This window comes from Dasypus novemcinctus, chromosome 5, assembly GCF_030445035.2.
Source record: "Dasypus novemcinctus isolate mDasNov1 chromosome 5, mDasNov1.1.hap2, whole genome shotgun sequence".
Lineage (NCBI taxonomy): Eukaryota > Metazoa > Chordata > Mammalia > Cingulata > Dasypodidae > Dasypus > Dasypus novemcinctus.
Window position 1 is genome coordinate 5,248,339 of NC_080677.1, and position 22,930 is coordinate 5,271,268.

The window sequence follows — 22,930 nt, forward strand, 5'->3', positions numbered from 1 at the left end:
TGGCTCTGGGGTTTGTGTATGCGCAGGAGACTCGAATCTCTGGGCTGTCCATGTGCCAGCTGGGTCCTGAGCCTCAGCGAAGTTGCAGCTCCTATTCTCCAGTTCATTGGTCTTATCCAGGTCAGCCAACTGGGAGGTGAAGATGGTCAATCACCACACCAGGGAACCAAGAGTGCCTACAACTGCAAGCAGGAGAATCACGTCCATCAGCCATGTGTGAGCTAAGCCCCCTCTCAATATAGACATGGAGTGGACATCACCATCCCAGGATCCACAGGATGTAGAAATAAAATATGGATTAGAGTGTACTTACTGGTATTCTACTATAGAACTATTGTGACTAGTAATGGAAGAAATTGTAGCATTGATGTGGAGTAAGTGGTCATGGTAGTTGCTGAGTACAGGGAGAGAGAAGAAGAGATGTGATGTGGGAGCATTTTTGTGATTTGGCATTGCCCTAAATGATATTGCAGGGACAGATGCTGGACATTATATATCCTGCCATAACCCACTGAATGGACTGGGGAAGAATGTAAACCACAATGTAAACTATTATCCTTGTGGTACAGCAGTGCTCCAAATGTATTCACCAAATGCAATGAATGTGTCACAGTGATGAAAGAGGTTATGGATGTGGGAGGAGAAGGGTGAGGTGGGTGTGGGGTAAATGGGAACCTCTTATATTTTTTAATGTAACATTTTCTTGTGATCTATGTGCCTTCAAAAAATACAATAAAAAAATAAAATGAATAGAAAGCCAAAAAAAAAAAAAAAAGAGAGATTGAAAAAGAAAAACTAAATAGGAGGAATCATGCTATCTGACTTTAAAGCATACTACAAAACTACAGTGGTCAAAACTGCATGGTATTGGCACAAGGATGGACACTCTGACCAATGGAACTGAACTGAGAGTTTTAATATAAACCTGCACATATATAGCCAACTGATATTCAACAAGGCCTTCCAGCCCCCTCAAATGGGACACAATAGCCTCTTCAACAAATGGTGCTTGGAGAGCTGGATCTCCCTAGCCAAAAGAATAAGAGAGGATTACCATTTCATGCCCTATACAAAAATTAACTCAAGATGGATCAAAGACCTACATATAAGAGCCAAGACCATAAAGCTCCTAGAAGATAATGTAGGGAAGCATCTATATGATCTTTTAGTAGAAACGGTTTCATATACTTTGCACCCAAATCATGAGTGATGAAAGAAATAAATAAATTTAAAAATTAAAAACTTTGTCTTTCAAAGGAGTTTGTCAAGAAAATGAAAAGGCAAATTACTCAATGGGAGAAAATATTTGGGAACCACTTATTTGATAAGGGTCTACTATCCAGCATATATTAAAAAAAATCAAAAATCTCAAAAATAAAAAAGACAAATAACCCATTTAAAAAATGGACAAGAGATCTGCATAGAAACTTTTCCAAAGAGGAAATACAAATGGCTAAGAAGCACATGAAAAGATGCTCATCATCACTATCTATTAGGAAAATGCAAATAGATACTTCAGTGAGATACCATCTTACTCCTAGTAAACTGACTGCTATTTAAAGAAAAAAACAGAAAACTACAAGTGTTGGAGAGAATGTGGAGAAATGGGAACACTCATCCACAGCTGGTAGAAATGTAAAAAGGTGCAGCCACTGTGGAGGAGGGTTTGGCAATTCCTCAGGAAGCTAAATATAGAATTGCCATATGATCCAGCATTCCCACTACCAAGTATATACCTAGAGGAATTGAAAGCAGGGACATGAACAGATATATGCACACCAATGCTCATAGTTGCATTATTCACTATTGCCAAAAGTTAGAAGAAACCTAAGTGTCCATCAACAGATGAAAGGACAAGTAAATTGTGGTATATACAGTCAATGGAATTTTACCCATCTGTAAAAAGGGTTGGAGTTATTGATACATACAACAACTGGAGGAATCTCAAAGACCTTATCTTGGGTGAAGTAAGCCAGTTGCTAAAGGATAAATGTTACATGAACTCGATGATATGACCTAAACTTATTGAACAGACTCACAGAGCTAGAGTCTAGAAGATAGGTTATCAGGTGACAGAAAGGGAGTTGAGTAAGGTGAGCCATTGCTCATTGTGAGCAAAACTTGTGATCACATGGAAGGGGGTGGCTTGGTAGTGGATAGGGGTGATGGTGGTGCAGGGATGTGAGTGGGTCAATGGTGTTGGAGTGTGAGGGTGAGCATTATTGGGGGACATGTGTTGGACTACCGACGGAACTGGGTGTGGGGTGCTGGAGGAAGGAACAGGTGAACTCTGGGGAGGTGGAGGTCTGTGGTCAAAACTACAATTGTGGGAAAGTTCTTTTGGCAAATATGGCAGAAGAAAGTCACTGATACAGGGTGTTGGTGGTGGAGATGTGTTTGGGTACACCTGGGCATGCTTCTGTGGAATATGAATATGTTCATATAGTCATAGGATGTTATATCAGTGAGTGGAGACCCACACAATAAACAACATAAACAACAAAGTACTAAACTCCCATCCTGGGGAGTCCTGCTACATTCTCAAGTAGTAGGACAAGAATCCATAGGCACTGCCTAATAAAAGAAAACATATGTCAAGCTCTCAATATTAAGGCATGTAACTATGAACCTTAGTCTTGTAAAATTGAAACTTAGCCCAATAATAACTATTGCCTAAGAGTTACCTCCTGAAAACCTCCTTGTTATTCAAATGTGGCCTCTCTCTAAGCCAAATACAGCAAGCAAATGTATTACCTTCCCCCCAGCTTGGGACATGACTCCCCTGGATGAGCCTCTCTGGCACTAAGGGGTTAATACCAAATACTAACCAGTGATGCATTTGGAAAAATTCCTTGACCAAAAGGGGGAAACATCAAACACAAAAGAGTTTTTATGGCTAAGAGATTTCAAAGTGAGTTGGGAGGTCATTCCAGAGGCTACGCTTACGCATGGTTCAGGCAGATCTCACTAACTACCACTGTGAACAAAACTTTAAATAGGGGTGCTCCTGAGGCCTCTAGAGCCATCTGGACACTGGGCAGGGCAGAATATCCCTTGGAATCAGCACTGTGCTGGTGAGCCTTACCTTGAGATATATGACAGCCTCTTTCCTTAATGTAACAAAGTTAGGCTCATTTATAATTTCACTATACATGATTCTTCAACCCCTTTTATTTGAGCCTATAATTAATACTATATTCCTTAAATATATGTCTCAGAGACTTAAATCTTTGGTCTGTTCATTAACCACTTGACCTCTGAATCTCAGAAGAGTTGTGGCCAACACCTCCTCTCCAGATCATTGAACTCACCCAGGAAAACTGTGATGATGATGATGATGATGATGATGATGATGGACAACCCCATCCCCGAAAACAGAGAGTATCTACAACTGCAAGCAAAATAGTTCCTTCCATCTGCTCCGTAAGAGCTAAGCATCCTCTCAGTCTGAGACAGAGTGGGCATCATCATCCCAAAATCCTCAAGGTTAAAGAGTGAACAAACATAAGGGGGAAATGCAATTATGGACTAAAGTAAACTTATTCATATTGCAGTAAGGGAAGAACATGTAACATTGTTATAAAGAAAGTGGTTACCAGAGGTTCTGAGGGAAAGGGGAAGGAATAATAGGTGGGACATAGGGCATTGGAATTAAGTGTAAACCCCAATGTAAACTATAGGCCTTGGATAGTAGCAGTGCTTCAATATTTAATCAAGTATAACAAATGTATCACACAATTATAAGATGTTATTAATGGGGAAGATGTGGGAGGGGAAGGAGAAGGAGTGGGATATATAGGAATCCCTTATTCTTTCAATTTAACTTTTCTGTAATCTAAAACCGCTTTAAAAATAAAGTTTATATATTTAAAAAATGGTCTCCAGGAAGAGTAGTTAGATGTGAAAACAGGCCTTAACACTGAATTCTTGCTTCAGTTTTGTAACTATCAGCTCATTAAAAAATCTGAAGAATTAATTTTCATGATCTAAATTTCCAAGGTTGAAAAGAAGCATTGATGGCAACGCATGAGGTTTCGATATTTTAAACAGATGAGCTTGAGAGTCATGGAGGATAACTGTAAGTGGAATGATAGTTCATAATGAGAGGAAGGAATGAGCTAATAATGCTCGTTCTCTAAAGTCACAAAATGAGATATTTCTGTGCAACCTCAGTTAAGATGATTTTTCAACTTCATGAACAGCAACTCTACGTCAGGTTCTTAACAGATAATCTCCCTTAATCCTTCCTGCACCTCCGAGGCTGGCGTGTTCACTCATTCTCATTGTTACAGATGTCGAAAGGAGCCTCAGGATTGAAGGATGTACATGATCATGGACAGACTGGCAGAGCCCTTGACCTTGTGTCTGTCCAGTACTCTGTACTATACCTCAGTCCAGTACTCCGTACTATACCTGAGCTTGTTTGGATAATTCATACTCTTCACAGTCCATGACAAAAGTGCTAACTTGAACCTCATAAATAACTCACTGTTCAACTAGTCTTAAGAGTTTAAAAAAAATAAAGACCTTAGGGATCCATTATTCTTTTTTCTTTTTTGCATCAATTTGACAGCAACTTTCCTATTTTTAGGAAATACTCATCACTAGAAATGTCTTTATTGTCTTCTTTGGAAACATTTCTCCTATTCTAATTTTACTCTTTGAACCCACAAAGAACAAGTACCTATTGCCTCTTCTAAGCCAGCTCATCAAGCAACCAGTCAATTTGGGGGGAAATCGGCTAAATTTGTTTTGTGCCTAGATTTGTAAATACATGATCCAGGGAAAAGAGAGACGAGGTTCACAGTCCCAGAGGAAAAAGTATTTCTTGAAACATAAATCATGGTTCATTTTTTTTCTGGAAATAGTGTTCAAAATTGCTAAACACCTTTCTTTTCATCACGATACAAAAGGACAAGCCAGGAAAGCTTGAAGGAAGTCTCCCAGGGTTTGAAGCAAAGCCATGGTTTGTGGACAACCACGGGCAGGGACTCAAGCCACAGTTCTTTGGTGCCTTCCTCCCTTCCTCCCCGCCCCCAGGAATAGACAATGGACACAGAAGGATGGCTCACTCACCCTCTCGTTTAAACATTCGGGCTTGGTCAATCTTGTCAGGGTCAGGACGGCAAGTAGAAAGTTCCACCTCGAGGCGGGATGGAGGCTCAGTCCCCACCCAGCCCACTGCCCACTAGGCGTCCTCTAGGGGCGCTGTTGGGTGCGGGCCCAATGGCTGTGGCTGCGGTTGGGCTCCAGTCGTGCAGGGACAGGGGTATTTCCAGCTCAGCCAAAGGGAAGCCCAGGTGCAGGGAAAGCCGGTGCTCGATGGTGGGAATCAAGTTGAATATAAAGCTGGAGGGCTCGAGGCTGGCAACAACTGCATAGGAGAGGCCCAAGCAGCGGTGGGGCAGGATGCCCCTGGGGTGGGGGCTGCTGGGGCCTGAGCCATTCCTGTCTCCTGTGTGGCAGCTCTGTGGCTGCAGTGGATTCTGTCTTAAACATGGAGTGCAAGGTCTAATGCAGCAGATTACATTTCAGATAATATGTCTGGAGGACCTAAAGATGGTATATTCATTCACCCACTCATTGGCTTGCAAGTATTCCTACAGTACCTTCTATGGCCAGGCCTGGGAACTGTCCTGAGAATGCAGATAAAACCAACAAGGTGGGAAACGGACTTGGCCCAGTGGTTAGGGTGTCCGTCTACCACATGGGAGGTCCGCGGTTCAAACCCCAGGCCTCCTTGACCCGTGTGGAGCTGGCCCATGTGCAGTGCTGATGCACGCAAGGCCCGTGCCGCTGACGACAACAGAAGCAGACAAAGAAACAAGACGCAGCAAAATGGACACAGAGAACAGACAACGGGGGGGGGGGGGGGGGTATTAAATAAATCTTAAAAAACAAAAAACAAAAAAACCCAACAAGGTGAGCCCCTACTTGGAGATGCCAACAGTCATGCAAAGGACATCTGCAAAAGGATGACTTACAAAAAATAATGGCGTGCATCCATCCGGGGTCTGGGGGAGTGCAGGGGCGCTCGTTGCTCTTTGAAGCAGCGGGGCCTGAGCTGATGGTCTCGGGTGTCATGAGAGGCTGAGCCCCAGCGGGGAGCAGACACCCTCACCGCGCACACGCGCCGCCTGCCTTGCCGCCCGCCCGTGCCCCGCTGCTGGCAGAGATCAGCTATGTCAACAGAAGCTCCCACAAGGGCCTGGAGAGGCATGAACGCGGCCTGGATCATATTCTACATCCGCCAGCCAATATTTGCCCAGGTTGGGAGCTTGAAATATCAAACAGCTACAAAACAAACACGAGATGCCCTGGCGCTTTGCACATAGAGTCTTCTAGAAAGGTCTTTGAGGGAAAGAATCCACAAATAAATGACACAGAAGGATTTGAAAGAAATTACCAGGTCAAGTCTTACAGGTTGACCAGGAATATTTCTTTTGGTGGCAGACTGGTATGTGCAGTGTTTTATTCCCCCTTGGACATCCTGTTTAGATATCCTTACGATTTCACTGCATTAGGAAAAAGCAGTTGATCCTCTAGGGTCCAAGCCTGTTCTCAATTTTGCACAGCTCCTTACACTGAGATTGCTGCTTTCCTCTCTGAGTGTGTTGCTCTCCATGAGTGCAAACGAAGGTTGCTAGAATATTTACCTAAGGAGCCATTTTTCACAGTCATATACAAGGTTCAGATAAAGGAAAAGGTTCTGGGATTTGACCACATAAAAATAAAAATTTTTATATGTTAGAAAATATATAAACAAAATTAAGTAAAGGAAAGTGCAAAACATATCAGAGACATAAGGGTGGGTGCATTACTATTTAAAGAGCTTTTAAAATTAGATAAGAAAGTACTTAACACCATAGTGCAAAAGAATATAATGATAAGCAATTCATAAGAGAAGAAATACAAATGGAAAAATACATACTTAATGAGAAAACTGTTAACCTCATTAAAGTTAAACATTATTTATGCCTATCAGACTGGCGAAGCTGAAAATGAACACTCAAGCCCATGGTTGAAGACTGTGTGGCAAAATGTGCTTCTTATATAGTTCCTGTGGGAGAGTAACTTGGGGGGGAAATGTTCTGGGGAGAAATTTTGCAATAGAATTTAAAAACACTAAAAATATCTTAAGGAATTTGCTCTAAAGAAATTGTAAAATAATAATTCTCCTTTTTAGAAATTTTTAATGCAAAACAGAGTTCAAAAATATCAATACAAGGTTATACATTTCAGTGTTAAATAAAAAGGCTACACTGGATGGAACATGGGAAAGTGTGGGCTATGGTGTGGGACACGGGACATGGGGTGCAGCAATGCCCGGAGATGTACTCACCAGACGCAATGTATGTGACATGATGATGGGGGAGAGTGTTATTGTGGGGGGAGTGGTGGGGTGGGGACGGTGGGGGCGAATGGGGACCTCATATTTTTTTAATGTAATATCTTTTAAAAAATGAATGAATTGAGTAGAATTTGGAAAATAAATAAATAAAAAGGCTGATAACTGACATTTTTTGAGGACTTGATCTGTGCTACTGGTCTGAGCTCTTTCTATGTGATTATCACAAAAAGTATCTTTAAGGTAGTACTATTATTGTCATGAATTTTGTCTTCATTTGAGGAAAATGAGGTTTCACAAAGTAGTGCGCTCACCCTCATTTCTTGGACTCTCGATCCTGGAGTGTTGGCCATTGGGGTTTCTGGGGCCACCGATAGATGCTGGTGAAAATTCAAAATGATCCAAATATTCGACAATCCACATATCATGCTGTGTTGAGACATCACATGATCAAAAAGTATTTTTCAATGTGGGAAATGTACTCAACTTCTTAGTGAAGAAAGCAGTCTGGCAAAAAGATACACAGTGTGATGAAGCTTTGGTTGAATCTGAATCTGAATTGCTTCAATTTGAGGTAAAGCAAAGTTTCATTCTATGTACAAAATAAAATAGAGTCACTCCAAATTTAAATTTAAATTGGAAGCCTGCAGATGCAGAGAGCTGTAAACTGGAGCCATTACAATGTGGCCATGTTATTGTAGCTTGTCAGCAAGACCCCAGGCCTTCCTTGACCTTGGCTTATGAAGTGCAAGTGCGTATTACAACATCAGAAACTCACTTTGGTTTATCTCATGAGGTTATTTTAGTACTCACTGTTCCTATAATTTAAACATTTTTTATACCTCAAACACTCATTAGCTGAAAAATGTACCCAAAGCAATATTTTTGAAAAGGGAATTCGATTTAAAATCAGCCAGGAAGTACGCCTAAAAATTGCCATATCATGCCTCCAAGCCAGTCATTTAGTAGAGAACACATTAGAGATAATGCTAAGGAAAGTTAAAACATCTTTAAACACATTCACCTTTAATTCCACAAAAATTATCAAAAATCCCAGCAAATCTTCCTCCAGCTTTCTCTCTGCTCCGGTGGCTTCTCTCTCCCAGCTTCTGTTGATTTCAGCTCTTGGCTTCCAGGACTTCCTCAACCTCTGGGGGTTTCTCTCTCTTTAGTCATCCTGTTTATAAAGAATTCCAGTAAGAGGATTAAGACCCACGCTGGGCCATGCTTCACTGAAGTGATCTAACCAAAGGCCCTTAACTGAAGTAATTTAATTTAAAAAACCCATATACAATAGAGTCATACCCACAGGAATGGATTAACCCTAAGGACATGACATTTCCTGGGGTACATACAGTCTCAAACTACCACACACACACCCAACATTTATTTATTCCCAGGAGGAAATTAATCTTGAATTTGCAAGTTTTGAATTGTCAGAAAGATTCCAAAATGCATCTCTTGCTAAGAATACAAATGTCTCTTACAAACAAAAGACAGATTCTGGAAGGTGAATCTTTTTTCGAGTGTTGTCCAAGTTTCCTGTTTTGAGACTCTATCACTCATGTAATGAGGGGGAAAATCATCATTTTTTTACAGCATATTACATACAAGGGTGAAGTTCCATCCAGTGATGGAATCAAGAGAAAGGAAAAAACTGACATTGCTGGAGTGTTAAGATGCTTCAGGTGTGGGGCTCAGTGCATTGCACACATTGTGTGCTTATATCTGTCTTAGTCTGTCAGGCTGCTATGGCAGATGCCATACAGTGGGTTGACTTAACAATGGCAATTTATTGGCCTGTGGTTTGGAAGGCTAGAAGCCCAAAATCAAGGTGTTAGCAAGCCCTCTTCCCAAAATCTGTATGTTCTGGTGCTGGCTTGCCTTGGGTCCCTTGGTTTGTATCCCTGCCTTTGTCACATGGCGCTCTCTTGCTCCTTGTGTCTGCTCTTCCCAAATCCTGTGACTTCCAGCTTTTGGTTCCTCCCTGTGGCTTTCTCTGACTTCTGCTTCCCTTTTCTTCTCTTTGTAAAGCCTCCATTAAGATGGATTAAGACCCTCTCTGTTTCTGTTGGGCCAAACATGAACTAAAAATAACAGCCTCAAAGCCATCCTGTTCACACACCCACAAGAATGTGAATCAAGATTAAGAGCATGTGTTTTCTTGGGGTACATAATTCAACAATCTACCACAATGTCTCTTTTTTTTAAGATTTAGTTATTATTTATTTCTTCCCCACATCCCCCCCCCCCAACCCCCCTGTTCTCTGCTCTCTATGTCCATTTGCTGTGTGTTCTTCTGTGTCAGCTTGTATTCTCATTAGGCAGCTCCGGGAACCGATCCTAGGACCTTCCAGAGTAGGAGAGAGGCAATTACTCTCTTGTGCCATCTCATCTCCCTGTTCAGCTACATCTTCTTATTTTCTCTCTTCTGTGTCTCTTGTTGGGTCATCTTGCTGCGCCAGCTCTCCGGGTCGGCTGGCACTCCTGCATGAGGTGGCTTTCCAGTGCAGGGTGGTATTCCCATGCAGGACAGCACTCCTGAGTGGGGCCGCATTCCCGTGTGGGCCAGCACTACCCGTGGGCCAGCTTGCCCTCACCTGGAGGCCCTGGGCATTGAACCCTGGACCTCCTATATGGTAGACAAGAGCCTGATTGGTTGAGCCACATCCGTTTCCCCACAATGTCTTTATAAATTCTTGAGCGATCAAAATTATTAACTTCATTTCTCAGGGAAGATGAGAGAGGCTCAAAAAGTTAAAACCTCTATATCGAGAGGGGCCTTAGATCCAGCATGGTTGATGGATGCAGTTCTCCTGCTTGGAGTTGTAGGGTTCCCTGGTGTGGTGGTTGACCATCTTCACCTCCCTGTTAGCTGACCTGTGCAAGTCCAACAAACCAGAGAGTAGGAGCTGCAACTCTGCTGAGGCTTGGGCCCAGCTGGCATATGGACAGTCCAGAGAGTCAAGTCTCCTGAGCATATACCAACCCACGGGTCCCAACAGACCCATGCCAGTCAATCACAGGTCAGTACCTGTGACAGAAGAGGCATGTGTAGAGAGGTCACATCTTAGTTCAACTCCATCAAACTGAGGAGCATAAATTCCACAGTAGGGCCCACCGACAAGGCACTGAACTCCAGAGCCATCTGCCATAATTATAGAACCTGTGCATCTTTGTAGCCCTAAGGAGCACCAGTACCTGGGGTTATATCTACTTTGGCTGTCTCTGGGATCCACCAAATACAATGAATGTGCCACAATGATGAAAGAGGTTGTTGATGTGGGAGGAGTGGGTGGGTGGGGTGAGGGGTATGTGGGAACCTCATATTTTTTAAGTAACATTTTTTGTGATCTAAATCTTTAAAAAAAACAATTTGATAAAAAAAATTTAAAAATAAAGAATAATTTTCATTAAAAAAAAAAAAAAGGTTAAAACCCTTGTTTCTGTCAGCTCCTACTGGGAAAAGTTGAGATTTGAGCCAGGTCTGTCATTAAAACTGGGATGGATCATGAAAATAAACTTGAACTTCCGGTCCATTTTATTGATGAGGAAAAGGAAGTAAAGGGGTGGAGTGGACTTCCGGGAAGATGGAGGATTAGTAAGGCAGAGCGAAAAATACTAGCTAGAGGTAAAGACTGTCTGGACAGCTGCTTCAGGGCTCAGGACACCAAGGGAAGGTGAGACACCACCAGAAGAGAGAGGGACGAAGGAAAGGAGTCTCAGCTGGCTGAAAAATTCTGTGAGTAGAGCTGCAGAAGCAGCAGCAAGCGCCGTTCCCCCCATCTATGGAGCAAATAGTCTGTGGATTGCAGTAGCTGCAGACTGAGGTGGATGGCAGGTGTCCACTTCCCCAAGAAAGGGGAGAGGGAGGGACAGAGCTTACAGCAAATTAAAAATTTGGCCAGCAAACTTGGTCAGCTCCACTGGAGGGTCACACACTTCCAGCATGGGTAGGCTGCAACATTGTTTGCCCTGAGAGCTGGCAAGGAGCTAAAGATCATTTACCTTCTCAAACACCCTCCCTACTGCTCTGGGCTAGTTGGTGAGGAGGCAGAGGGAAGAGGGGTGCAGCCACCAAGGGTGGAAAGGAGCTTCTGAGAAAGTTTGTTTGTGAGGCTTGGCCAGCCCTGAGGACATGGCTTCAGCACTGTCCACCCACCCAGGAAGTTATACTGAATGCATTCCTCCAGTACCTGGGATCTGAGCTGAGAGGGCTTCCAAAGAGCACTATCTGCTGGTCAGACTAGAAAAGTGCACAAAAAAGAAAACTAACAATAACTAAAAGAGGCAAGCAGGCACCTCTACTGCCACCCTCTTCAAGGTCCTTGGAAACTAGCCTTCACCCCATTACTGAGTCCTTAACACTGGTTTGAGAAGTTGAACCAGGAGTGAAAGAACAGTGGTAGCACACAGCTACACAACAGTAAATCCCTAGACAAGAGAGAGAAACTGAACATCAGAGTATACTCAGCATCAAAATCAGATGTCTATATATATGTGTCCAACTATTCATGAGGCATTGTCATGGTGGGTGGAGCTTGACACAATAAAAAAAGAATATCAAATTCCCCTCCAGGGGATCTCTACCACATTCTCTAATGGAACAAGAATGCCCCAAGTACAGGGACAATGACTTGTGAAGGAGGATGATCCATTGAAGGACGCTTGATATTAATGGCTATGCTTAGGAGCCTTTGCCCTTGAAATGGAAACAACCTAATGACATAGGTGCCTAAGAGTTACCTACTGGGAGCCTCCTTGTTGCTCAAATGTGGCCTCTCTCTAAGCTGCACTTAGCATATAAAAGCAATAACTTCCCCCCAGCATGGGACATGACTCCCAGGTATGAACCTCCCTGGCACCAAGGGATTGCTATCAAGTACCAACAAGCAATACATCTGGGGGGAAAAAAAGACCTTGACTGAAAGGGGGAAAAGCTAAAGACAAATGAGTTTGTATGGCTAAGAGACTTCAAAGTGAGTCAGGAAGCCATCCCAGAGGTAGCGCTTATGCACATCTCAATAGGATCTCATTGACAGCCAAATAGATACTACCCCAATAGCAAAGCTCCTCTGGGATATGGAGACCTCCAGACACTATAGTCGGGGCAGATAACTCAGGAATTTGACCCCATGCCAGTGGGCCCTAATTTGGTATGTATGCTCCCCAGTGTGACAGAGTTAGACTCAGCAGTGGTTTCCCTATGCATGACTCTTCTGTCCTTTTATTTGAACCTATAATTAGTACTAGAGTTGGTAGGTGTACATCCAAGGGACTTAAATCTTTGGGCTGTCCATGTGCCAGCTGAGCCCTGAATCTCAACAGAGTTACAACACCTACTCTCCAGTTCAATGGACTCACCCAGGACAACTAACAGGGAGGAGATGATGGACAAACAACACACCAAGGAATCAAGAGTGCCTACAACTGCAAACAAGAGAGTCCTATCCATTGGATGTGTGGGATCGAAGCCCCCCTCAATTAATGGTGGAGTGGGCATCACTATCCCAGAGTCCTTAGGATTGGGAAATGAGCTATGGACTAAAATAAACTTTCTACTATTCTACTATAGACTTATTGTGATTCTAGCAATGGAAAAAATACCATTGTTGTGGAGGCAGTGACCCATGAATGTTCTGGGGTTAAGGAGAGGGAAAACAGGTGTAATAGGGGTGCATTTCTGGGACTTGGGAATCATCCTAAATGACATTACAACAGATACAGGCCATTATATATCTGGCCATATCTCTCCCATACTACAGAGTTGAATGGGAGAGAGTGTAAACTACAATGTAAACTATAACCCATGTTTAATGGCAATGCTCCAAAATTTGTTTAGCAATTGCAGTGAATGTACCACACAGATGAAAGATGTTGCTAAGATGGGAAAATGTGGGAGGTGTGGGGAGAGTGGCATATGGTATCCCCTATATATTCTCTGTAACATTTATGTAATCAAAGTATCTTTTAAAAAATAAAAAATAAAAATAATAAAATAGAATCAGATGCCTAGATATCAGCAAAAATTTCCAAATCATATTAAGAAAAATGAAGATATAACTCAGGCAAAGGAACACATCAAAGCTCCAAATGAGACACAAGAATTGGAACAGCTAATCAATGAGGTTCATAAAAATCTCCTAAATGCAATCTTGGAATGAAGGACATGGGTAAAAAAGAAAAGATATTAAGAAGACACTGTGTGAGCACAAAGAAAATTTTGAAATCTTGGATATCATAGTAGCAGAGCTTATGGGAATGAAAACCGTGCTAAGTGAGAAAAATATATATAATAGAAGCACACAACAGCAGATCTGAAATCATGGGGAAAAAAGAATCTGTGACATAGAGAAAAAAAATAACTGAAATTGAAAAAAGAGGAGAACGGACAGAGAAAAGAATGGGAAAAGAGCAGAGGTTCATGGAATTGAGTGATAGCATGAAGTGCACCAATATACATGTTATGGAATTGCAGAAGGGAACAGGGGCAGAAAGAGTATTTGAGGAAATAATGGCAGAACATTTCCCAACTCTCACGAAAGACATGAATATACATGTCCAGGAAGAACATGTACTCCAATTAGATTAAATGCAAATAGACCTACCCCAAAACACGTAATATTCAGAATGCCAAAGACAAAGACAAAGGGAAATTTCTGAAAGGAGCAAGGGAAAAGTGAAACATCACATACAGGGCACATCCAATAAGACTTAGTGTGGATATCTCTTCAGAGACCATGGAGGTGAGAAAGCAAGGTATGATATAATTATGGTACTGAAAGAGAAAAACTGCCAGTCAAAATTTCTTTATTCAGCAAAACTGACCTTCAAATATGACAGTGAGTTTAAAATATTCAAAGATAAGCAGAAACTAAGAGAGTTTCATAAACAAGAATCCAGGAAACACTACAGGGAGTTCTGCAGCCAGAGAAGAAAAAATGAGAGAGAGGCTTGGAGTGTAGAGGTGAAGACTATCAGAAAGTGTAACCAAAAAGGTAACAGATGGACAAAAATAAGATATGACATATAAAAACCAAAGGATAAAATGGCTGAAGTAAGCAATGCCTTTACAGTAATGACATTGAATGTTAATGGATTAAACTCCCCAACCAAAAGAGATGGGCTAACAGAATGGATAAGAAAACATGAACCACCCAAATACTGTCATCAGGAGACTCACCTTACACACAAGAATGCAAAAAGACTGAGAGTGAAAGGTTGGGAGAAGATATTTCATGCAAATAGTAACCAAAAGAGAGCATGGGTAGCTACACGGGTGTCATACAAAACAGACTTTAAATGATAAAAAAGATGAGATGCAGAAGGCAGTTATATATTAATAAAAAGGGCAATTCACCAGGAAGGAATCAAGTTGTAAATATCTATTCACCTAGCCAGGGTGCCCCAAAATACATGAGGCAAACTCGGGCAAAACTGAAAGGAGAAATAGACGTCTGCACAATAATAATTGGAGATTTCAAAATGCCACACATATCAATAGGTAGAATAACTAGACAGAATATCAACAAGGAAACGAGAACTTGAACAATATGATAAGTAAGCTAGACCTGACACATATACAGAACATTGCACCCCAAATCAGCAGGTTATACCTTCTTCTCAAGTGCTCATGGATCTTTCTCAGGATAGAACACATTTTGGGCCATAAAACAGCTTTCAATAAATTTAAGAAGACTGAAATTATACAGAGCACCTTCTCTGATCATAATGGAATGAAGCTGGAAATCAATATAGGTGGGAAAGGAAAAAATTTGCACATAGATGGAGGCTGAACATTACTCTTCTAAACAATCATGAATCAAAAGAGAAATTGCAAGAGAAATTTCTAGCTATCTCAAGACAACTGAAAATGAGAACACAGCTTATCAAAAACTATGGGATACAGTGAAGGCAGTGCTGAAAGGGAAATGTATAGCCCTAAATGCCTATATTAAAAAAGAAAAAAGGGCTAAAATCAAAGATGTAATTGATCAACTGGAGAAACTAGAGAAAGAACCACAAACCAATCCTACAGCAAGCAGAAAGAAAGAAATAACAAAGATTAGAAACAGAAATAAATGAAATTGAGAACAAAAAAAAAAAACAATAAAGAAAATCAACAAAATCAAAACCTGGTACTTTGAGAAAATCAATAAAATCGCCAAACCCTTAGCAGGACTAATAACCACAGAAATAAGAATCATAAGAGGATATTATGAGAAACTGTATACCAACAAACTAGACAACCTAGGTGAAATGGACAAATTCCTAGAAATGCACAAGCAACCTACATTGATGAAAAAGGAAATAGAAGAACTCAACAAACCAATCACAAATAGTGAGATTGAATTAATCATCAAAAACCTCCCAACCAAAGAAAGCCCCCGACCAGATGTCTTCACAGGTGAATTCTACCAAACATTTTGGAAAGAACTAACACTAATCCTGCTTAAAGTCTTCCAAAAAATGGGAAAAGAGGGAAAATTACCCACCACATTTTATGAAGGCAACATCACCTTAATATCAAAGATATTTCAAGAAAAGAAAAGTGCAGACCAATTTCTCTAATGAACACAGATGCAAAAATTCTCAAGAAAATACTTGTAAATTGAATACAACAGCGTATTAAAAGAATTGTATATCACAATCAAGTGGGTTTTATTCCTGGTATGCAAGGATGGTTCAACGTAACAAAAATCAATTGACACAGTAATGCGCATTAATAAATTGAAGGGGAAAAACTACATGATCATCTCAATTAATGCAGAAAAGGCATTTGACAAAATCCAGCATCCTTTCTTGCTAAAAACTCTTCGAAAGATAGGTATAGAAGGCAAGTTCTTCAAGATAATAAAGGGCATATATGAAAGTCCCACAGCCAACATCATACTCAAATGAGAGAGACTGAAAGCTTTACCTCTTATATCAGGAACAAGACAAGGATGTCCATTGTTACCACTTTATTCAACATTGTCCTAGAAGTTCTAGCTGGAGCATTAGGCAAGAAAAAGAAACAAAAGGGATCCAAATTCAAAAAGAGGAAGTAAAACTCTCAGTATTGGCCGATGACAGAATCCAGTTTTCAGAAAATCCCAAAATACCTACAAAAACTATTAGAACTGATAAAGGAGTTCAGCAAAGTGGCAGGATACAAAATCAACATGCAAAATATTTCTATAAACTAGTAATATTTCTATAAACTAGTAATAAGCAACCTGGGGAAGAAATAAAGGAAAAATTCCGTCTACAATAGCAACAAAAAGACTCAAATATCTAGGCATTAATTTAACGGGGAATGTAAAGGATCTGTATTCAGAAAACTACAAAACACTGCTAAAAGAAATCAAAAAAATAAACAAATGGAAAGACCTTCTGTGTTCATGGATTGTAAGACTAAACATATTGAAGATGTCAATTCTAACTAAATTGATTTATAGATTCAATGCAATATCAATCAAAATTCAAACAGCCTGCTTTAAAGAAATAGAAAAGTCAATTACCAATTTTATTTTGGAAGGGAAAAGGTGTCCCAAATACCCAAACAGCCAAAAACATCCTAAAAATGAAGAGCGAAGTCAGAGGACTCACATTTCCTGACCTTGGAATGTATTATAAAACTACAGTGGTTAAAGCAGCATGGTATTTGCATAAAGATAGACACACTGATCAATGAAATCAAATGGAAAGTTCAGAAATAGACCCTTACATCTGTGGTCAACTGATTTTTGATAAGCCTCCCAAATCCACTTTTCTGGAACAGAATAGTCTACAATAAATAGTGCCAGGAGAACTGAATATCCATAGCCAAAAGAATGAAGGAGGACCCCAATCTCACTCCCCATACAAGAATCAACTCAAAATGGATCAAAGACCTAAACATAAAAGCCAGGACCGAAAAACTCCTGGAAGATAATGTAGGGAAACATCTACAAAATCTTGTAGTGTGTGGGGGTCTCTTAAACCTTACACCCAAAGCACATGCAAAAAAAGAAAAAAAAAAAGATAAATGGGACTTCTCAAAAATTAAACACTGCTGCACCTCACAGCACTTTGTGAAGAGGGTAAAAAGGCAGCCTACTCAATGGGAGAGAATATTTGGAAATCACTCATCTGACAAGGGTCTAATATCCATGATACATAAAGAAATCCTACAACTCAACAATAAAACGATACACGACCCAATTTTAAAAATGGGCAAAAGACCTGAATAGATATTTTCCCAAAAAAGAAATGCAAATGGGCAAAAAACACATGAAAAAAAATGTTCCAACATCACTAACAATTAGGGAAATGAAAACCAAAGCTATAATGAGATACCATTTCACGCCTACTAGAATGTCCATTATTGACAAAGCAGGAAACTACAAGTGTTGGAGAGGATGTGGAAAGATGGGAAAGCTTATTCAGTGTTGGCGGGAATGTAGAGTGGTACAGCCACTGTGGAAGTTTACTGGGCAGTTCCTAAGGCTGTTAGATATAGAGCTACCGTGTGACCTGGCAGTACTGCTACTAGGTCTACCCAGAGAGCAGCGACACGAACAGACGTCTGCGCACTGACGCTTATATGGTGTTATTCGTGGTTGCCAAACGACGGAAACGACCCAGGTGTCCGTCAACTGAAGAACGGTGAGCAAGCTATCATATATACACACGATGAAATATTATTCAGCTGCGAGGAGAAGTGAAGTCATGAGCATGTGACAGCGTGGATGAACTTGGAGGACACTGTGTCAAGTGAAGCCAGCAGGTCACAGGAGGACAAATACTGTATGATTTCACTATTATGAACTAAACGTAATGAGCAAATGCATGGAGTTAGTAGGAAGGATACAAGTCACCAGTGAACAGAATGTGGTGAGAGAACGGAAAGCTGAGGTTCCATCTGTGCAGAACTGGTAAAAGAAGTTGTTTGTGAATGAATGGAAATGGTGAAAGCACAGCAGAGCATTTGTAATTAGTAGTGCTAACATATGGGTATGAGAGGTTTTGTTTTGTTTTGTTTTGTTTTGAGTAATGAAAATGCTGTGATGTTGATTGAATAATGAAAGTGCAACACAGTGATTTTACCAAATGTCATTGATTGCACACTTCAGATAAGTGATAAGATTTAAGAACAAAACAATGATAGGGTGCGTTTGGGGGAAAATACACCAAACGTAACCTATGGGCTATGGTTAGTAGTAATGCTTTGATGATGCTCTTTCGTAATTTGTAACAGATGTTTCACAACAATGCAAGGTGGTGGTGGGGGGTGATGTTTGGAGCCCTGTGTGATGCTATGCATGTTTGTTTTCTAGTTCACAGCTTTTACCATGTACTTATTGTTTACGTATGCTCACGTATGAATGATAAATTTCAATAAATTGTTTCTAAAATGAAAAAAAAGAGGCCTTATGTCACCCGCGGTTGATGGTAGAATCGGCGTTCTGCCTCAGTCCAGAGCTGGTGTCCTTGTCACCTCGCCCGGACGCGGAGGGAAAACGCCCTTGGCTGGGGCCCCAGGGGGACTGCTGAGACCGCTGAGCGCGGTCCCCTCCCGTGTCGAGGTGGTGATGCTGCTTTCTCTCTGCGAGGAGGACCGGGAGCCATGAATGCCAGCGAGTTCCGGAGGCGCGGGAAGGAGATGGTGGACTACGTGGCAGACTACCTGGAGGGCATCGAGGCACGCCCCGTCTACCCTGACGTGGGGCCCGGCTACCTGCGCCCCCTGATCCCGGCCGCGGCCCCCCAGGAGCCAGAAACCTTTGAGGACATCATGAAGGACGTGGAGAAGATTATCATGCCGGGGGTAAGTCGTACCTGAAGGGAAGGAAACCCGAAGGCTGTGGCAGAGGTCAGAGAACGGGAGGGCACTTCCCGGGCATCCAGCTGTCTGCACTTATTGTCTCCCTAAATCCTCACCAGGGAATTTTTATTGTTTCTGTTTTACGGCTGAGGAAATTGAGACTCAGAGAGGTTGAGTGACTCACCCAAGATCACACAGTGAGTAAGTGCCGGAGTCCGAAAGTTAGGAGCCTACCACTCCAGCAGGCCCCTTCCCTGAGACTTCAGGCTACACAGAGAGTGAGGCAGAGGTCAGAGGAAACAGGCCACTGAGGGCTGGTTCCAAAGTAAATAAAGCACAGCTTTACCATTCTTGCCTTCAGCAAAGGGCGACTCGCTTGAAGTGGTTTTCTAACTGTTATTTTATTTGAGAAGTGGCCGGATGGTGCTCATTCTCCCAGAGACTGACTCTGAAGCAGGCCATTTTATCTGAGGTCCCTGAGTCACAGCAGAGGAGTGGCCGACAGAAACCCCCCCAGATTCCATCCCCAAAACTCACCCAAGAGGGGGCGACGGCCCCAGTGCAGAAACATCTGCCTGCAGCTTCGTGCATCCGCAGGAGGATTTTCTTTGCCCAGGAAAGGCCATTCTCACTTCTAGGCGGGCCACATCTGTCGGCATGGGCAGACCTGCCTGAGTGTGGCCGAGCCCGTCTGGGCCAACAATGGAACCCGCTGGGGCCTGGCGCGGGTTGAACTGGCCCTCGCTTCAGCCACGCGGCCCTTCTGTGGTTGGCCCATGAGGGAAGGCACGTGCTCCTGAGCAGGAGGGGACCCCGACCCCAGGTCCCACCCTCTCAGTCTCAAAGCCTCGAGGCGCCGAGAAGCACAGCGGTGGACGCAGCTCAGAGGCCCTGGCTGTGGCCGTTCGCCAGCCCCAGCTCGACTCTCTCAGACCCACCACTTGGATTCCGTCTCCCCAGGAGATGTGCCCCTGACCCTTTCCCTCACAGGGACTGTGCAGACTCAGCCTCTTAGCACAGAGCCCTTCCTGGGAAGAGGTGGGAAAACGCCAGGCAGAGGGCTGGTGGGGAGGTGGGCCCTGCAATCTCCCACCAGCCCTGGGCTCTTGCTCAGGGTGTTTCCAGGAGCTGGTTCCTGGGTCCCTGCGGAGACCCCCCAGGGCAAGCTCGGAGGCTCACCCTGCTCTGGGCCGGCCAGTCCGTGCCTTCTCCAGCAGAGCCACAAGCCCTTGTCCAGCAAGCGGCTGGCTGCAGAAGCCGAGGGCGGGCGTCCAGCTGCATCTCCGAGCTGCCCGCCTGGCCACCCCCCTCAAGCATCCTGCCCACGGCTCCCCGGCCTGCGGCGATGTCCTCAGTCACCGCTCACGCCCCAGCTCGGATGACAGCTTCCTCCTCGAGGCCTCCGCCCAGCCTCCTTCTCCCCCACCTCCTGCCGGTCCCCTGAAGGCTCTCCAGCCCCATCCGTCATTTCCATGCTCCACAATCTGCAGTGGCTCCCCGTGGCCCCTTGGAGAGCGCCGGTCTCTAAAACTCTGAGCTCAGTACCTGTCCTGTCCACTTGCCGCTCCAGGCCTTCTCCCAAGCATGATTCACACAGTCCCTTCACGCTTTTCTTTTTCCCAAGTACTAGGGAATTGAACCTGGGACCTCGTATGTGGGAAGGCGGTGCTCAGCTGAGTCACGCTGGCTTCCCTGAGTTGGTGTTCTCCTTTGTTTTGCTTGTTCATATTTGTCTTTTCAGAAGGCACAGGGAACCCAGCCCGCGACCTCCCGTGTGGGAGGCAGGCGCTCAACCGCCCGAGCCACGTCTGCTCCCACCGTCCCTTTAGTCTTGCCTGTAGGAGCCACCGCTGTCATTTGCAGACGGTGTTCGGTGCCCATGTTAAGCGTTATGTATTCTTTATCCTCTCGCTTAACCCTTTTAATCGCCCTCAGGGCGGTACCCCTTTCCGACAGTGAGAGAACCCATCGTTCTCCGTCGCAGCCAGCCTGCCCCTTGCGGAGAGGCGGCGAGGGATTCGGTCCCAGCTCCCCGCGCAGGCTGCTGCCCCGCACGGACACACGCCGCCTCCTCCCCTCAGCGCAGGTTAACTGCCACCTCCCACCAACTGCCCACTTTGCAGCCTGGAGCACTTCCCCGGCTGTGCATCATCCCCGTCGCCCCAGCACAGAGAAACCGTGCCTTGAATTTAAAAAGGGATGAGCAGATACGAAACAGGGAGCTTCTTTAATGCTGATGCTAAAACCGTTGCCAAGTTGGTCCTGGGAGCAGAAACGATGCTTCTTCGTTTATCCCCCTTCCCTTTGCTCTCTGAGCACAAAGCCAGTGACAGGGGCCTGGCGGCGAGCGCCCGCGGGCTGGCGGCTCAGGGAGACCCCGCCGTGTCTGTCTGCCTCTCATGTGGCTGGGGGCACGGGGGAAAGCGAGGCCAACAGGCTGCGTCCCCCACCAGGCCCTCGTGTCCTCCCAGGAGCTGGCGGGCAGGCGGGGAGGGAGGAGAGATGGGGAAGACAGGGGCTGCACCTGTCTCCCTAAAGGAGGCCGCGCCGCTCTTTGTGACGGCGCGGGTAGAAAGGCAGGGTATTAGCTCCTTCAAGACCTGCTCTTCAGCCCAAGCGCCCTTCATCCCTCTCGTTGCCCGTCTCCCCACCCCTTCCCCCCCAGCACCCTGGGGGCCCTCTGGCCTGCCCCCCTTCTGAAGGGCCACCGCCTCCGCCTGGGCCCCACCTCGGGCAGCCCCCGACGCTCCCCTTCTGCACACACACGCGCCAGCCGCTCACGCACACACTCCTGCTGCCACCCCGAGGCTGGACCATCTTTATTCCCTCGGATCCCGTAACACACGCGGCCTGCCCCCCCCCCCCAGGAACGGCCCCTGCGGGCCCCCCAGTCCTCCCGGGGCCCCGCCGTCCCCCTGGCAGACGCGGGGTGACCGTGGTGGCCGTGGGCACAGTCCCAGGTCTCCATGGACACAGGGGTCCTGCTGAGCCCCCCGGGCCGTGGGGCGCGCCCCCACCCTGCTCCCCTGGCGGTCGGGAACGCGGGCAGGTACGGCCTGGTGTTGCCGAAAACGAGCCGGCGCTGTCTGCCCTGGAGCGGGCGGAGGTGACCGGCTCTGGCCCATCTGCAGCCCCGGGGAGGCTAGAGGGGAAGGCACGCTGGAGGCCACCCTCTCCTGTGCCGGGGTGGGTGGGGTGGAGCCCTGCAGGGTGGGTGGCCGAGGTGTCCCAGGCGCCCGAGCCCAGGAGCACTGCAGGGGGTGGTGCAAGGACGAGGGAGCGGCTGGCGCCTGCTTCCCGCCACCGCGAGGGCCCTGCGCCCCAGGGGACCTGACCGAGGGCCGCTCTCCTGCCCGGGTGGGGCTGGCGTTCCCCGCCTTCGGGGCCCTCACCTGCCGGGCAAACCCGAAGCCAGGGCGACAGACGCCCGTTCTCTGCCCTCCCCGATCTGCCCAGCCTCGCTTCCCGCCAGGCCCGCTCCCACTGCCGGGCCTTCCCAGCCCGCCGGCGCCCAGGTCCCCGCTCCCGGAAGGCAGCAGCTGGCCCCGCCCCGCCAACACCTCCACGGGGTCTCGCCGCGGCCTCCTGCCTCCTGGGACCCTCAGGTCGCTGCCGAGCAGAAGGCAGGGACCCGGCCCTGCGCCTCCTGGCTGCTCCCTGAGCTCCCTGGGGGCCGTGGGAGGGGGATCCCCCTCCTGCCTCACTCGGGAGTGGCCCCCAGGGGCGCCGGCCCAGGCTGGACAGCTCAGGGCCGGGCAGGAGGAGAGGGACCGGGGAGGCACAAGACGTGGTGG

The 22,930-nt window shown here is 45.2% G+C and overlaps 1 protein-coding gene across 4 annotated transcripts in view; it reads left to right on the forward strand.

The window, feature by feature from the left end:
• The window catches only part of DDC (dopa decarboxylase), a 104,444-nt gene that overhangs the window by 19,139 nt on the left and 62,375 nt on the right, over positions 1–22,930 (forward strand). The window contains exons 1-2 of one of the 4 annotated variants that reach the window (XM_058296628.2): positions 11,000–11,090; positions 18,925–19,139. In XM_058296628.2, coding sequence (XP_058152611.1) covers positions 18,939–19,139 — 201 coding nt within the window. In that variant the 5' untranslated portion in view covers positions 11,000–11,090; positions 18,925–18,938. Of the gene's footprint in view, positions 1–10,999; positions 11,091–18,924; positions 19,140–22,930 lie in introns of those variants that run through there. The other 3 variants (XM_058296626.2, XM_058296627.2, XM_058296629.2) reach the window with 3 other exon arrangements.